Source organism: Geotrypetes seraphini, chromosome 8 (assembly GCF_902459505.1).
Source record: "Geotrypetes seraphini chromosome 8, aGeoSer1.1, whole genome shotgun sequence".
NCBI classification, from domain to species: Eukaryota; Metazoa; Chordata; class Amphibia; order Gymnophiona; family Dermophiidae; genus Geotrypetes; species Geotrypetes seraphini.
Window position 1 is genome coordinate 79,044,509 of NC_047091.1, and position 17,399 is coordinate 79,061,907.

Below are 17,399 nucleotides of genomic sequence, written 5' to 3' on the forward strand. Positions count from 1 at the left end.
TTTTTTTCTCTAGATCTGACTCATACAGTCACAGTTCACAGTAGTAGAATCCCAAGGTCGCTTGCCTCCCTGAAATAGGCCCACTGACCCTTTTCTGGTTGAGTTGCATGGACTATCATTGGAATACTTTTATGTTTCACTTAAATATCCTGATATTTGTCAACATTTGCTCATTTGTGATCTGAAGAAGGCGGCATTGTCTTCAAAAGCTAATTAAAAAATGCATTTAGTCCAATACAAAAGATTTCATCTTCTTTTCTGTTTTATTTCTATTTATTACATGTTGAGTAGGAGATACATTTTTGCCCTCTGTTGCTCTGAGCCCTCACCAATGGGCTGGCATAGGTCCTACATAGCCCTTGCCACCAGGTCTGTGGACACAACTAAAGGGAACCCCTCTCCCCAGAGTACCTCAGGATCTTTTTTTTTAAATGAAGTTTTCCTACCAAGAGTTGCCCCTTGAATAAAATTTGTTAAAAGAAAAAAATAAACAGAAGCAGAGACTTTGGGGCTGCATGGAGATGAAATGGTACTGTCGATCCTGTCAGACAAGGGGGATCCCTGAACCTTTTAGGTCCATGGCTTGTTGGAGGAAGATACATTATGCCAATCAAATGTTGTGAGGCTTGTGGCAGCTGCCAGCTCATTGTTCCCTAATTATGGCGGGGCTTCTTTGGAGAGCCTACAGCAGTATGTGGGCTAATTCTTGATGCCCTCCTCTCCTGCTCTGGAACTGGTACCAATAGACACATGGGTTTTGGTGGGACTGGCAGCTATTTTGGAACTGAGCCAGCCATCTCCTACACAGGGAGATACCTATACCCCCCTCCACTGAGAGAAGTTCCATTGGGGCCTCTGCTGCTGGCATCAATTTCAGACAGCATGTGTCAGGCCCTGGTGGATTGGCAGAGTCTGGAACCTATAGTTAAGGTCCATTCTGAGGGTCCCACTGGGATGGTTGGGGTTCGATTACCCCCCTTTGTATAAGCATCTTAGTGAGGACTCTGAAGTGGAGCAAGCCTGAATCCCAGATCCGGCTCCCTTTGACGATGCCAACTCAGAGAACAAGGCTATCAAGCCTTTGTCTCTGGGTTGCTCAAACTCCATGGAGTCTGGAGAGATCTCTCCAGGTGAAGAGGATAAATCTCTTGTACTGTGCCTTTTCTGGTAGGAGATTGTCTGCATTGTCTCAGGAAGGGTCCACAAATGGGGATTACATCCTGGAAGAGCACTATAAATCCTCAAAGGGTTTTCCACTTCACCATGTCTTGTTGGACAAGGGAAGCCCCAGACTTAGTCCTTTGGAGCTCCAAGCTGATGGCTTGGCTTTGCTCGCTGTCCACAGAGAACTTGTAGCTGGTCACAGTGGTGACCAAATAAACCACCATCCTAGTAGAGGACAGATCAACCTTCAAGAACCCATGTGACAGAAAGGTGGAGATACCCCTTAAACAGAGATTCAGGGCATCTGCTCTCAGGGTATAAGCTGCCATTTGTGTTATGTGGTAACAGCATTCCTTTGCTGAACACAGCAGTTTCTCAACTCTCCAGAAATAACATAATTGAAGTCCAGGCTGGCATTTCTGCCTGCCATGTTGTATGATCTATTCCACTTTGGCTTGTGATCTGTGGCTTCAGTGGTGGTGGCCCAACAGTGGCTCTGACTTCAGCACTGGACATATCTAAACAAACTGCATTCCAAGGAGCACTTACTGTTCAGCAAAGAACTGGAGAAGCTAGTGAAGGGGCTGGATGAGATGTGCCCATTGTGCCTCTATGAGGACAAGGTGAGAAGTGTGCAAGGGCCTTAGTGAGCAAGAATCAGCTCTGGAACTGGGACTTTCACTCCTTGCCGAAAGTAGCTGGGAGCTTAACTACCAAGGAACAGACGGGCCAACTCTTTTAGATAGTAAAGAGTGCCTATAATGGTGGAAGATCAACCAATCCCTCCTTTACTCAAGGCCTCTAATAAAGGTCAAGGTGTCCCTTTTAGGCTGATACAGGTGGGTAGATGACTTAGCCTCTTTTTCTGAAAGTGGACCTTATTACTTCAGACCAGTGGGTCCTGGAGGTTGTCCAATAAGGTTACACATTGGAATTTGCAGAACTTATTTCAGACACCTTTATGGAATCTTCCTGGGGCTCACCTTTCAACCATTGGATGGTGAAAGAAACCCTTCTTCTGACTGGGGGCTTCAGATCCAATGCCACTTGAGAAGCAGTCTCTAGGGTGCTATTTGATCTACTTTGTGGGCAGCAAAAAAGGAGAGTCCTTCTCTCCTACACTGGACTTGAAAGGGTTCTGTGCTTCCATATGGAGACCTTGCATGCCATTATGGCCTCAGTGCTTCTGGGAGAGTTTTTCATATCCTTGGACTTGGTTGAAGCATTTTTTCACATTCTCATCTGCAGTTCTGCATTCTGGTCAGATATTTTCAGCTCATGATCCTTCTGTTCAAGTTGGCCACTGTTCCCTAGACATTTTACAGGGTCATGGTGGTGATTACTGCCTTTCTCTGCAAGGATGAAATCTGAGTTCACACATACCTGGACAACTAGATGATTCTGGTCAGTTTGGTGAAAGAATCCAAGTCAGCTGCAACCAGAGTCGTCTAGGTGCTAGAATGGCTGAAGTGGGTAGTCAATTACCTCATTAGTTATCTGGTTCCTTCTCATGAGTTGCAGTACCTGGGGGTGCAAATTGACACCTTCCAAAGATCAGTGGTTCTGAACCACAAGTGGATTATCGAGATCCAGTGTCAGAAAAAAGGAGTTCTATGCTCAGAGGACCCTGAGGATGTGGGATTACCTCCAGCTCTTGGCCACAATAGCTGGGTAAACACATAGGTCTGGAGTCACATGTGACCTCTCCAGAAAGCATTGCTGTATGGAGTGGAGTAACCTAGTGATTAATGCAGAGGCCTGAGAACCTGGGGAACTGGGTTTGATTCCCACTGCAATTCTTTATGACTCTGGGAAAGTCACTTAATGCTCCATTGCCCCAGGTACAAAATGAGTACCTGTATATAATATGTAAATTGCTTTGATTGTAACCACATAAAAGCTGTATATCAAGTCCCATCCCCTTTCCTTTCCCTGTCTTGGTGGAGCCCCCGGTCTTAGCACTTTTTCTAGAATCAGTTACAATGGTGGGACATCCCAATTCATATTCTGAGAGAAGCTCCCCTGGCTCCAGAAGAGTGGATGTTGGTAATGATAGAAGCAAGCTTCAGAAGCTGGGGTAGGGGACATTGCAAGGGCTGTTCCCTGCAGGAACTTGGTTAGTGACAGAGGTCTCCTGGACCATCAATCAGCTAGAAGTGAAGGCTATCAGACTGGCACTTCATGGCTTCCTGTCCCTGATCCAGTGGAAGGCAGTGTGGTTTCTCTTGGACAATAGTTCAGCAGTAGGTTTTGTTACTATGCAGGGTAGCACCAGAAGCAAAATTAGTGGCTCAAGGAATCCATTGGTTGAACAGCTGGGTGGAGCACCACCTTACAATGACCTCAGCAATGTATAATGTGCTAGTATACTTCCTCAGTCACAGGACCTTAGACCTGGGGGCGTATGTGTTGAGCCACTTAGCTTTTCAGCTCATAGTGGCCCACTGGGGTGTCCCAGTATTCAACCTGATGGCCATTCTGAAGTAACTGAAATGTTGTCTTCTCTTCAGGTGAAAAGCAGTGGTAGGGTTGGCAGGGATAGATATGCTGGTCCAAGCAGGAGCCCCTCTATGTGTTTCCTTCCTGGCCTCTCATTAGTTGAGTACTGCAAACAATTGTGACCCACCCATTCCCTGTGGTTCTGGTAGCTTTGCATTGTGAGATTACCTTGGTATGCAGATTTAATCCATCTTTGGTGGATTGGTTCCTTCTACTTCCAAAGGGACAGTGCCAACACTTTTCCCAAAGCCACATGCTCATGAAGGCAAAAGCACACTGCACACTCTGAACTATAAGAGCGTCATGGCCTTCTATCTGGAGCAGCCTAAAGCCCATAGAAAGCCCACCTTTTGTTTCTTTTGACCCCAATAGGATAGGAGCTGCCATTGGTAAACACACTCTTTTGAACTGGCTCATAAACTGCATCTCCTTTATTTATAGCCAGGCTGGGCTGATTCTGCAGGGTCATGCCATGGCTGTGTTGGTAGCGCACTTGAGGTCAACCTCCATAGAGGAAATCTGAAGGGTTTCAATTTGGTCTTCAGCCAATACATTCACATCTCACAACTGGTTTGGTAAGACAGTCTTTCAGAACTCATTTGGGTCTAGAATTCAACTCCCGTATGCCCATTTATTTCTGTTCCAGACTATAAACAATAAAGTAAAAGATGATATTCAGTTTGATCAGTTTGCAGACCTCAGTTGTGCTTCCCCTTTTTTTCTTTTAAGACAGCCTGTTAGCGAAGGATTCCTATCAGTGAAATCACTACACCCTGCTTGTCCTTGGAGAAAGCAAGGTTACTCATCTGTAAAAGGTGTTCTCTGAGAACAGAAGGATGAGTATTTTCATTTCCCCATCTACCTTCCCTTGGAGTTGACCTCTATTATACTACTGTATTAGACTTAGCTGGTGCCTCCAGACAATGGTCAATGAGAATACACACAAAGGCGCTTTGGAATGCTCCCAAATGCTTCTAGTACTGAAATACCATGCGGCTGCCATTAGAGGTCATGGCAGCCATTTTGAAGAATCATTGGTGACGGACAGGAGTGAGTGTGCATTGCTCCTGTTGCCCCCTAGACCACAAGGGATCAGGCAGATAGATCCAAGGGCATCTGGAGGAGAAGAATGTTGATATTCCGAGGGGGAATCAGAAGGGGAGGGAAGGAAGAGTCAAATCATAGCCAGATACCCTTATGCAGATCCCAGCTGAGTAATTTCTGACATAGTCATTGCCCACAAGACCCGGCATTGAATGTCAATGCCTGGCATTGAATGTCAATGCCTGGCATTGAATGACAATGCCTAATTCCGCCCATGGTGGTCAGCATTTTAAAAACAATGGCCTCTATGGGCTGAATATTGCCTGGGATGTTTTTATTAGATATATATGTTTTAAAGTTGTGTATGTAAATTATTTGAGGCTATTCATAGAGGTTATTAGTAAATTGATATAAATAAAATAAATAAGTAAAATAAAATAATTTCCAGTAGTCTCTATCAATGCTCACAGTTGAGGGTGATGATTGTACACTTGATGCTAGTACATCCCCAGTGTCTGAATGAAAACCTTCAGGACTGATGCCGCCAATGCTGATATCGATGGACTGCTGAACTAAACATCTTTTTATACTGCTTTGTCATCAGCAAGCACAAATAATATTGCGAGGGTTTGTGATCAGGCCCAAGATATTGTAAGCACTAGTTATGGAGATCTATATCAGATATGATCTTGCTGCACTGCTCACACTTTTCAATCTGCTGATAGTTTTTTTTCTATGACATGTCAAATGACTTGACTTTGGTTAAAAAAACAAGAAAACCCTCACAACCCAGTCTGGGAAGTTTGTACCCAAACAGGGCGGTTTGAATAACTCCTCAGGAAAATGAGAATAAAGTCTTGTATGAAGTGGAGGAACATTTTTGATAGGACATCTAAATCCAACTTTGTATGTTTCCTGCAAGCCGTCCAAATTCGGAGGCGGAGAAATGACCATTTTCAAATCTGGTAACATCGTAAGGCGTCTAATTTGTTTTTTGAAAATTGTCTACTTAGACATCTTGACTGCCAGGACATCCAACCCTTAGGACCTCCAACTTTATTCGTCATTTTTGACCACAAAACCGGCCAAGTTCACAACGTCCTAATCCAGACCATTTGGATGTGGAAGGAGCCAGCATTGTAATGGACTGGCTACATAGACATACCAATAGAGAAATGGGGCACCTTAGACGGCACTACTGTGAATTTCACATAAAGGATGTCAGAAGTACATCTCATCATTATTCCCCTCAAATCTATGGTGAACCTCAAAACCTACTATACCCACATGTCTACTACCCCAATAGCCCTTATGGCTGCAGGTGACACTGATATGATAGTATAGTAGGATTTTTGTAGGTTTTGGTGACCTCACACTTTCCACCATAAATGTAGTAGTTAGAGTGGCTTATGGGCATCAGTCCTCCTCTCTATGGCTTACTAGCCCACTCACCAGGCTCTACTAGGCTTTCCCATACCAGGTGCTACTGTTCTATAGATAGGTATGTACTGTTTCATTCAGATTTGGGGGGGATGGGAGGGGTGTCAGTCACTACTGGGTATGTGTGTGGGGGTAATTACTTAATCCCTAAAGTGGTCATTGGGTCAGTTTGGGTACTTTCTTGGCATTTAGATGTTTTTATAGCAGGTCTAGCTCACAACATCTAAGTTCTGTCCAGGATGCCTTAGAAAAGGCTTGATTATTATTGCAAGACATCCAAGTCTAAACTGGCCCATAATATACCTCCTACGCGCCCCCCTGTAGTTCTGGGTGCACAGCGGGTAGAATAACTCGCAAGCTATCCAGAAAGATGGGTTCAAAAATTGGCACTTGGATGTCCTGGAGAGTAGGACGCTCAAGTGGCAATTTATGCTGGTTTTATGGATGTCTTAATGTTTTGAAAATGCCCCTAAAATGAGGAACTTGCATAGTTGCTCAACAGAGCCCTTAAAAAGCTTCCAGAATATTTCTAAGCTGGGAAGGCTTTTTCTTGTGCAAGTTCCAATGGAAAACTATCCGTCTACTAGGGCTTGTCCTCAGAAAACCTTTCTTCCTGGAACTGGACATGCTATTTAGCAAGGCATGTGATAAGGTGCTGTGGCCCGGACCCACCATTTTATCTCCATGTGAATTTTGCTTAGAAAGCTTGAATAAGAAAAGTTCAAACTAGGACCATCTAGGTCTTTCCCAGATATCATGGAAAATTCTAGACTCAAGCTGCATAAGATAGGAAGAGGAAGTGAAAATATTATAGCCTCTCAACTCCTGCCTCCCCACACTATATCCTATATGGCTTATTCAGTTGGATTGGAAGTCTCTATGTGGCTGGCCCTGGCCTCAGGCTCTGCCCTTCTCATCCTAAAGAGCCATTCCCTGGGCCTCTAGCACTAGGTTGCACCACACCCTTTTAAAAATGTTTATCTCTTTTGTCATCTCCCCTTTCTAGCAGATTTTCTACTTTTCTTCTGCCGCTCCATTCTTCAACCAAGTTAATAGAACTTTGTTTTTTCTTGTGCTATTACTTTGACAAAGAAAACAGGAGGACAAAAAAAATAATCTAACAAAAAGAAATATGTAAGGAGGAGAATTTGCACAGCCACAATAATAAATTAAACAAAAACTTCCCTCTTCCCCATCACAAAAAAGCATGGGCTAAAACCTGTTTCCCAGTCTATTTGTGTCTCACCTTCATCTTGCATGAATTCTGGTATGAGTAGTTTATACCACTGCACCTTCAATTCTCTAGGCAGGAACTTGCTTTTCTCTCCCATCTTTAAGTTTGTTTAAGCTTATATTATTTGAACAAAAAAAAAAAAAAAAAAAACTCTTGCTAAACAATAGAGTTTATTTTCCTTATTTTCTTTGATTGTTGATTTTGGCCAATTTATCAGGCATCTGAGGTCCTCCAGGGTTGCCATGCAGTTCTGTTTCCAAGGAGGTCCTCCTGCTTCACTTCTAGTTTGCTTTCCATTTTCCTGGAATCTCCCACAACCCTTCACGCTCCCCTATGGTTCTGAAGCCCACAGACAGGCCACAGAACTGCATCCAGCATTCCTTGGTTTCTCAATCCAAACTATACAGTTTGCCAGGCAGCTTCCCACAACAGTCCAGCACATTCCTGTTTGGCATTTTTGAATTGTTCCTTGTTGTTTAGGGCATAAGATACCAACTTCCAGGATAGCAGGGTCTGGGACGAAGGAGAGGGCTGAAATACGGGCTCATCTATAACACTGCTCCAAGTGCTCTGGGGTGGGGTAGAGCTGTCAACACCTATAGCTTCTTGCAGTGTCAAAGGCCATTGATGCCATAGTGTGCCAAGACTGAAGAAGGGGAATCCAGCAGGTTACACAGGGCTTTCTCACCTTCCCTCCCAATCTCCTGCCCTCTGCGTAGGAGAAATCATCTCCGGAGCTTTTCACATCTGGAAAGGGAAGATGATATGGAACACATGAGAGTCACATCAAAAAGAATTCAGAGCTCTTTATTAAGTAGTAAATAGTTTGTCAGCATTGAGAGGATAGTTTTCTAGATGCCAACTCAGCATAATCCCTCTCATTCCTGGCACCGTCTATTTAACCACAGCCTGAACAAGGCACTATAGTGTGGGTTATTTTACTTAATACATTTATAAAGCAATTTCTGGTCAAAAGTCCAATCAAAGTGGTGCAAATTTAAAAAAATTACACTTATAGCAAAAAGGGAAAGAATTTTTAGTTTTATATTCTGCTCACTTTTAGGTGGTTTGACAACAAACATTAATAATAAAACATATAAGGTACCTATATACAGGGAGAGGCAAACAAAAGTAACCCCCTTAAGGATTTTGCCATTTTCCCAGCAACCTCTTTGTATTTCAGTCAGAAATTTTACATACTCAAATGCCAAAAAGACGAGGCAGAGCAGCTGCTTCAGCCCGGCAGCCAGGGTCAGCCTCAATGAGACAGGAGTAGATAATTCGATTCCTTACATCTTCATCACGGGGCGAACCGGCTGAGCCGAACTGGAGGGAGATTTTGGCTCTCAGGAGCGAAGTATCACTCAGCCCCGCGGGACCTGCATCTCCTCTGCAACCGTGAGACTGGGGAATAGCGGCGGCTCCACAGTGATGGGCAGCGTCACCAATGGAGCTGGAGGGCTTGTCAACTCCTCAGGTTACCTCGGCGGGGACAGCATTTTCAGAGCAGGTAGCTGAGATTTCAGCGAGTGAAGGACATTTTTCACCAGTCCCTCCTCTGGTAAGACCTGCTGAAATCACTTCAGAGTCTATTTGGATAGCATTAGTCTCTTTATGTAAACTATGCCATTGGTAAATATTCAAGAACAGAGATTGGATAAACTTCAGGAGGAAATGAAGGCTCAGGGAGAAAAAGTTAATAACCTTGATCAGCGAGTTCAAACTCTGCAAGCTTTTCAATCTACTTTATGTAATCACTGGCATAAAAAAACCTTCTCTATAATATTTCACTAAACAAAAAGCCTTGTGCAATGCAATCAATCCCTGAGTTGTCCACAATGTACTGGGAAACTTGAAAGAAATTTAACAACTAGTACTTAAATGTTCTCATCAGGACAGTGCTAGTTGTATTGAGAAGAAATATCCCACACGTCGACGATGGCCAGCGTTTCGCTTCAAAAAAGCTGCCTCAGGACGTACAGGTTTAGTGAAATATTATAGAGGAGGTTTTTTATGCCAGTGATTACATTTACCCCTATAAAGCCTCCTATTTATCTGCAATTTTAACATTTGTTGGGTTGGAGGAGGGGATATGAGGCTTTTTCCTACCTCGTGATAATTTTCACAATATTAAGCCTGTTCACCAATTGCTAGCTAACCCCTGCACTGTTCTGGGAGACTATTTGTGATTCATTCGGTAGCATTTACATGGTATGTGTGTTTGCTGTGCTGCAAAACGTTTTGAGAGTGTGGTTGTGTTGTGAATTTTTGTCTCATATAGACTTGTGTGTGTTGGGACATCTAAAAATCCAACATTTAAGACTAGAACAGGCTAAAAGTAAGCCTGTGCCCAAGGAGAGAGACAAGTCTATAAAGCCTCTTAAGAAAGATGAAGCTCCCTTGGGAACATAGAAACTAGAAAACAGGATTGGGAAGGCACCAAAAGCTAACCCTTTACCCTATTATTCCTTTTCCTCATCCAGAGGGAAGATTGAGTCAGTTCCAGCAGCTAGGCCAGGGATCTCTAAGTCTTTTCTTGAGGGCCACAATCCAGTCGGGTTTTCAGGATTTCCCCAATGAATATGCATTGAAAGCAGTGCATGCACATAGATCTCATGCATATTCATTGGGGAAATCCTGAAAACCCAACTGGATTGCGGCCCTCAAGGAGGGACTTTAAGACCCCAGAGCTAAGCTGTCAGGCAAACAGATCAATGAAAAGGGAGGTACTAGTAGTCCTGGGAAACCTCAGGCACCTAGAGCAGCGGTCTCAAGCCCGCGGGCCGCATGTGGCTCTCCAGGTTTTATTTGCGGCCCGCGGTCTGGAGGCCATCATTCTCTTCCTTTTGGAGCAGCAGCCGGCTCGTTCGCTCAAAGCCATGGGTTGGCGGCTCCTTGCGCTACCCACTCCTGCTTCGGAAGCCTCTCTGATGTCACAACATCAGAGAGGCTTCAGACGCGGATCTTGCAAAGAGCCGCCACCCGCGGCTTTGAACGAACGAGCCGGCCAGACACGCTGCTGCTCCAGTGGCATACCAAGTGGGGGGAGGTCCACTGTTCTCTTCCCTGCAAGGCCGACCAACTCTGGTGGCTCGACGTCAATTCTGACATCGAGAGGACGTTCTGGCTAGCCAATCGCTGCCTGGCTGCCCGGAACGTCCTTCCCGATGTTAGAATTGACATCGGGCAGCGAGAGTTGGTCGGCCCTGTGCAGAAGAGAAGCAGGGAGATGGCCTGTTCACGATAGCGGCAGCAGCAGCAGCCTATTCCACGGCGGTGGTGGGATGGGGGAGGGCAGGAAGGAAGGAAGGAAGGAAGGAAGAAAGAAAGAAAGAAGGTGGGGTGGGGACAGGGAGACAGAAAAAAAAGCAAAAAATGGGGCACGGAGGAAGGAAGAAAGGAGGGGGGACAGGGAACCAGAAACAAAGCAAAAAATAGGGCACGGAATCAGAGAAAGACAGACAGAGAAAGAAAGAAAAAGTTGGGGGAGGGAATGAGGTCTGGAGTAGAGAGCTGCACGGGAACGGGGACGACGGGAATCGCGCGGGACCCGCGGGTTCCCCCTTCGGGTCACGGGGATCCCGTGGGGATGCCCCCTAGGGTCGCGGGGATCCCGTGGGGACGCCTCCGAGGGTCGCGGGGTTCCTGCGGGGCTGGATGTACTAAGTCGCGCGGCTTTTCTCCCTACCTGCTCTGCTTGCAGCACAGAGCCGAACGGAAGTCTTCCCGACGTCAGCGCTGACGTCGGAAAGACTTCCGTTCGGCTCTGTGCTGCAGGCAGGGCAGGTAAGGAGAAGGAGAGTAGCCTCGCGGCTCGAGTGGCTACCAAGGGAGGGGGGCGGTTCGCCCCGGTGCAGCACAGCCAGCCAGCCAGGTCCCCTTACTTTTGTGGCGCTTCCCCGACCGACCGCCAACAGTCCCGGTCCGACAAACCTCCCTGCCCTTAACCGCGAATCTAAATTACCTTCTTACAGCAGCTGTAAGAAGGAAATTTAGATTCGCGGTTAAGGGCAGGGAGGTTTGTCAGACCGGGGCTGTTGTCAGTCGGACGGGGAAGCACCACAAAAGTAAGTGGACCTGGCCGGCTGTGCTGCACCCGGGGCGGGAGAGAAGGAGGAGGGAGAAGGACGCTGAAAGGCCATGGGGAAGACGGGGGGGGGGGAAGGACACTGAAAGCACTTGTGGAAGACAGAAGGGGTAGAAGGACGCTGACAGGGCATGAGGAAGATGGGGGGGAGAAGGACGCTGAAAGCACATGGGGAAGACAAAGGGGTGGAGAAGGACGCTGAAAGGACATGGGGAAGACAGAGGGGGGAGAAGGACACTGAAAGGACATGGGGAAGACAGAGGGGGGAGAAGGATGCTGACAGAACATGGGGAAGATGGGGGGGGGAGAAGGACGCTGAAAGGAAATGGGGAAGAGAGAGTGGGGAGAAGATGCTGGCAGGGAAGAAGACAGAGATGCCAGACTATGGGGGGAGCAGAGGGAAGAAGATGGGTGCCAGACCAATTTGGAAGGGGGGATAAAGGGAGAGGCACAGTAACAGAGCAAATGGAAGACGCAGAAGGAAGAGAGACAGTGGATGGAAGGAACTGAATGAGAACATGAGGAAAGCAGAAACCAGGCAACAAAGAATTCTATTTCTTTTTTTTTTTTTTTTTTTTTTGCTTCAGGATAAAGTAGTATATTAGTTGTGTTGATAAAAATTTATAAACAAAAGAGGCTCTGGTAGAAACCCGTTTACAAAGTATGTATTATTCCCAATTAATATTTCCAAATTAATAAAGTCTTTTTGTTTATTTTTAAATGGGTTTCTACCAGACCCTTTAATTCAGTAGCATAATTAAATGAAATAACTATTTCTGAAGTTTATAGGGACGGGCGGGGACTTAGGGGATTCCTCACGGGGACGGGCGAGGACGGAGGGGATTCCTCACGGGGACGGGTGGGGACGGAGGGATTCCTCGTGGGGACGGGTGGGATTCCTCGTGGGGACGGGTGGGACTTGGGCGGGGACGGGTGGGGACGGGTGGGATTTCTGTCCCCGCGCAACTCTCTAGTCTGGAGGAGAGGAAGCATACAGGAGGCTGAAAGAAGGGAAGAAGTATTGGATGCACAGTCAGAAGAATAAAGTGCAACCAGAGACTGATGAAATTACCAAACAAAGGTAGGAAAATGATTTTATTTTCAATTTAGTGATTGAAATGTGCCAGTTTTGAGAAAGAAAAGATATTGAACTTTAAATGTGAGTGCTGCAGAAAAAAATAGAGTACTTGGAGGGCCGCAGAAAAAATAGTTAATGTCTTATTAAAGAAATGACAATTTGCATGAGGTAAAACTCTTTATAGTTTATATATCTTTCCTTTTAACAGTTAAAGGAAAGTTTTATAAACTATAAAGAGTTTTACCTCATGCAAAATTGTCATTTCTTTAATAAGGCATTAACTAATTTTTTTGCGGCCCTCCAAATACCTACAAATCCAAAATGTGACCCCGCAAAGGGTTTGAGTTTGAGACCACTGACCTAGAGGGAATGGGCCAGCCTTGCAGGTAAATAAATGCCCTTCAGCTGTGCAGGGAAGGGAGGAGCATCCACAGCTCAGAACTCTAAACCATGCAACTCCTCTCAGCAGGCAGACGAACTCCTCACAAAGCAAAGCTTCTTTACCAGTACCTGGCAGGAAAGGGCGGGCAGAGAGCTGCCAGAAAGACAGGTGTTTGGCACTCAAAGTTAAGCCTTATTGGAAAGAAAAATATTTCTCTGAGGGGAAACTAGAAGCAAGCCCCAAGTAGCCCTTTAACCCACAGGTAGGAAACTGATTTTATGGAAACAGAAGAATATAATCTCTTTCCCAATGACCTACCCCCTCTTTTACTAAGGTGTGCTAATCGAATTAGCACATGCTAAATGCTAATGCGTCCATAGACTAACATGCGTTTAGCGCACTTTAGTAAACTAAGGACCTAGAGTGGGATATGGATTGCACTTCTGAACAAGGGTATTATAAGCAGGAGGATTGCATGAAAAGCGAAATAAAGGAAGTTAAAGTTTGCCATAGTTTATGTTTAAAGTTGTCATCCTGAGTTGAGGTTTGAAAGAAAAAGTGTGTGTGAAAGCAGTGCTGGGAAGGCATAAGTTGTGCTTGAGGGAAAAAGGGAAATTATGTGAGTAATTATATTTCCCCGGTAAGCCAGGAATATGCCCTGATGGTATTAGGAAGAGAAGCATCTAAAAGCTGACTTTCTGGTTTCTAAAAGGAAACACGGGTGGGAGTCAGGGTCATCTAATTTAATGGGAGGCACGTTTCCACACAGACTGGTTCTAGCTATGGCAGGGCTGTGAGTGTCATAAAGGGAAATGAGAAAATAGTTACAAAAGAGTTTTGTGTAGAGACATTTTCCTGCTGCCAAATTGGAATAGGAATACGGCTGGCAGAGACTGTGGCCTAGCCCAGCTAGCAGGCCAAGGGCCCCTTTATAAGGCACAATTACAAACAGGAATTTTGAATTGAAGTTACTTGGACTGTGAAAATATCATGATTCCTGCTATGAACTGCAAATATATAAGAGTGCCTTGAACTGTGTTTCATAAAGCGAGACAATGCCTTGGATCTTTTGGTGAAAAGTCAAAGATAAATAATGTTTGGGTTTGTGTATTCAATAAAACTCAGAGACTCTTTTGAAACATAGAAGAATACTGGTTTCCTTTCTACAGGGTTTTTGAAGGCGCTAAACAATTCGCTTGTGATCTGGGCAGGGCCTTGCCCAGCTGGCAGGTCTGGTGCCCAGTCACAACCCCCCCCACCCCCCCTCACACACATACATTCCTCCAATCACAAGCTCATTCACCTGCACACATATACTCCCCTCAAATTCCACACCCCTTCCATTTCCCCCAAATACATCTCCACCACAAGCACACTCATATCCTATATTCACGCACACCCCTTCTATAAATCTAAGTTATATTAGTTCTGTAGGAGGGGTAATAGAAAGCATTCTAGTACTGACCTGCATGTATGTACATTCAGCTCCAGGCCCTTGGCTCGGCAACGATGGACACTACGCTTGCAGGTGCACTCGCAGGTCTGTGGGTTCTGCTGCTGCCGTCTGTCTGGGCATTCACTGCAGGGTAACCTAGTGAAGGGAGCACAGAGTGAAAATCACTGCCATCTTTTGGCATGCTAGAAACCTTCAGGGTATGGCCCAGATCCCCTTGCGCAAGGGCTGTCTCAGACCTAGTAGGATGCCGTGACTCTGTTGGTATGTAGTGCCGGTCCACTCAGTACAGGGAGTCATGGCACTCTATGAGCAGTATTTCTTGTGTTCTAGGACAAGTGCTTGACTCCTTTTAACATCGGAGATCAAAAAGTTTCAGAACAAGATCCTTTCTCTTCTAGAAGTTCTAAACAAGTGTGCAAGTTAATTCTGTTGGATGGATTCTATTCATTTATCTAATTCGTTTTCTCTCCCGTTTTCCCCAAAGAGCTCAGAACAGGTCTGCCTCCCACAGCCGTGGAGCAAGAGGGGTGGTGGGGGGGGGGGGGGGAGCACAGCTACACAGAAAACAATTACCAAATCCCCGAACACAGAAAGACTACTTCATTTTCATTAATATATCTTGATGACAAAGGCACAAGAGGGAAAGGTAGATGGAGTTGCATTATTAAGAGGTCAGCATGAAAGAGGGTCAGCTTGTACATCCATGCAGGTTAGTAACTAGTACAGTTGTCTATTACCTAGTTCCATGACTCTCAGCAAGTTGCAGACATCTCAGGAAAGCTGTGAGAAGCCACCCTCTAGGGCACTTATCTAGTTATTCAGGAGAGGATTTGCAGGAAGAAAGGTCTGCTAAGAACTTTTCTGTCTGCTTCTGCTGCAATATCATAACATCCCATTGGCAATTTTGCAATCAGTTGCTATGAAAATACCTGCAAGAGGTCTTGGACAAAGCCTATTATATCCATGGAGGGTGGGATCAGTGATAGGAGGGTGTCAGTTTCCTCAGGGGTGGGTTGGGAGGTTGTGACAGAAGGAAGAAGAGTTAGGGTGTCATTTCATTTGATATATATTTTCCCCAATTGATTTTTTTTTTCCCAGGAGATGTCTGCAATGCTTTTGAAGACTGCCCAAGGGAGGAATATGGACAGTAGGGCTAGAGGGTGGGAAAGGTTATCAGATACTGCTTTTATTATTATTTTTTTTTTCTCTCTCTCTGAGGAAATGTTCGTGCAGCTGTAGAACAAGAGTCCATACAGGCTCATGATGGGTGCCTTTCCTTTCTTCTGTTTACGCTTGGGTCTGTTCTCTCTTTTTCCCCCGAGGCGTTCCCGCCTGTGGAAAGAAAGCTGTCTCTTTTCAGGTGGTAAGGGACATCTATAAAAGGGACCTTGAAAGCACAATTACTACAACATCCCTGTATACATTGGGTCCAAGGAAAGATGTCACAGCATGCAAAAAGACCATTTTTCTCCAGGGCTAACATGGTTAGAATTCTACATAGAGGAAATGGGCTACACATAACTTATCTGACAATACTGACATCCTTTCAGGCTCCCACAAAGGCATCTGGCAGGAGAGGTGCTGACTTTGTTGGTGACCCAGATGTAGTTTGTATTCCATAGATTCTGTAACCTTAGAACTGAGAAAAACTCTAGCCAGATGGGTACAGAAGGTGTGAGAATGCCAGAGACCCCCCCTCCCCCCAAGGGAGTGAAGCATTAGAGCCATTCCCTGATTTCCCAGCATACTGATGGAATGGAGAGATGCATGGAAATGCCTGGACACCTGTCTGAGTTCTGAGGCAAGCATAGAACATGCACTATCATTCTCTTTCATTTTAGACATCATAGTTTGACGGTGTTGCTTTGCAGCCAGCAGAGAAGAAACGCATCCCCAGAGCAACACTATCAGTAGGGGAGGGATGAGAAGATCAGCTGCAAATTTTACAAAGCACTTTGGGATCATAAAAAAAATGAAGTTACTTACTTGTAGAATAGGGACAGCAGGATCAGTGATATCATCAGATAGAAATCAGTAAGGAGTGAGGAAATCAAAGCTCTCTGATACTGAAGAGCTTTCCAGAGCATCCTGCCCCGCATGTGCCTACATTGTTGTTTTGAGTCATTTGGTGGATTATGTGGAATCTTTGCTTTCCACTTCCAAGAGGTCAGATTTTGATAAGGCCATAGCATGGAGATAATTTTAGCATCTGTCAGTGAGGTTTATAGCACGTTAGATGCTGATTATATTGTTTTGGTTGTCTCCATAATCATGTCGATGACTTCTCCGACTCCTTCGCCTCTAAGTTCCTTGCCCTAACATCCTCATACAATCTCTTGCTGTGCTCCACCACCCCTACACACCAGAAAAGACACTGCCTAGACCTAATTCTATCCTCCAACTGCTCAACCACCAAATTCTGCAATACCACTTTTCCCCTCTCTGACCATCACCTGTTAATGTTCGCTATTCATCATCATACCCCCCCCCCCCCCCGATCCAGCTAATCACCACCAACATGTTCAGGAACTTTTAGGCTATTGATCCCAAAGCCCTATCCAGCGATATCTTATCCCTCTCCTCAACAACTATATCACACAAGACTATCAACGAAGCTGCCCTCTCTTATAATACCATTCTCTCGTCTGCTCTAGATACCCTTGCTCCTCCAATCTCACATCCAGTTAGGCATGCCAAACCCCAACTTTGGCTCACCTCCTGCATATGCTACCTGCACTCATGTGCCTATTACGCTGAACATCTCTGGCTTAAATCCCGTGCACACACCAATTTCATATGCTTCAAATTCATGCAGACATTATTCTAGTCTACCTTCTCGCTGGCCAAAGAAGAACACAATGTCCACTTAACCACTTCTCTTAGCTCCAATCCTCGCCATCTCTTTACCACACTAAACTCCCTTCTCAAAGCACCCTCACTTCACTGCCTATTCCCCTCTTCAATTTCTCCACAGACAATTGTGGTGTTCTTCTACAATAAGATTCAGAAGATTCA

At 45.3% G+C, this 17,399-nt stretch overlaps 1 protein-coding gene across 2 annotated transcripts in view; it reads right to left on the reverse strand.

The window, feature by feature from the left end:
* The window catches only part of VEGFB (vascular endothelial growth factor B), a 156,938-nt gene that overhangs the window by 7,181 nt on the left and 132,358 nt on the right, over window positions 1-17,399 (reverse strand). Inside the window, exons 6-7 of one of the 2 annotated variants that reach the window (XR_004540350.1) lie at window positions 14,394-14,519; window positions 7,394-8,128 (exon numbers count right to left, since the gene is read on the reverse strand). Coding sequence is in view for 1 of the 2 variants with exons in the window: in XM_033955046.1 (XP_033810937.1) it covers window positions 8,107-8,128; window positions 14,394-14,519 (148 nt within the window). In the remaining variant the exon portion in view is untranslated. Of the gene's footprint in view, window positions 1-7,225; window positions 8,129-14,393; window positions 14,520-17,399 lie in introns of those variants that run through there. The other variant, XM_033955046.1, reaches the window with a different exon arrangement.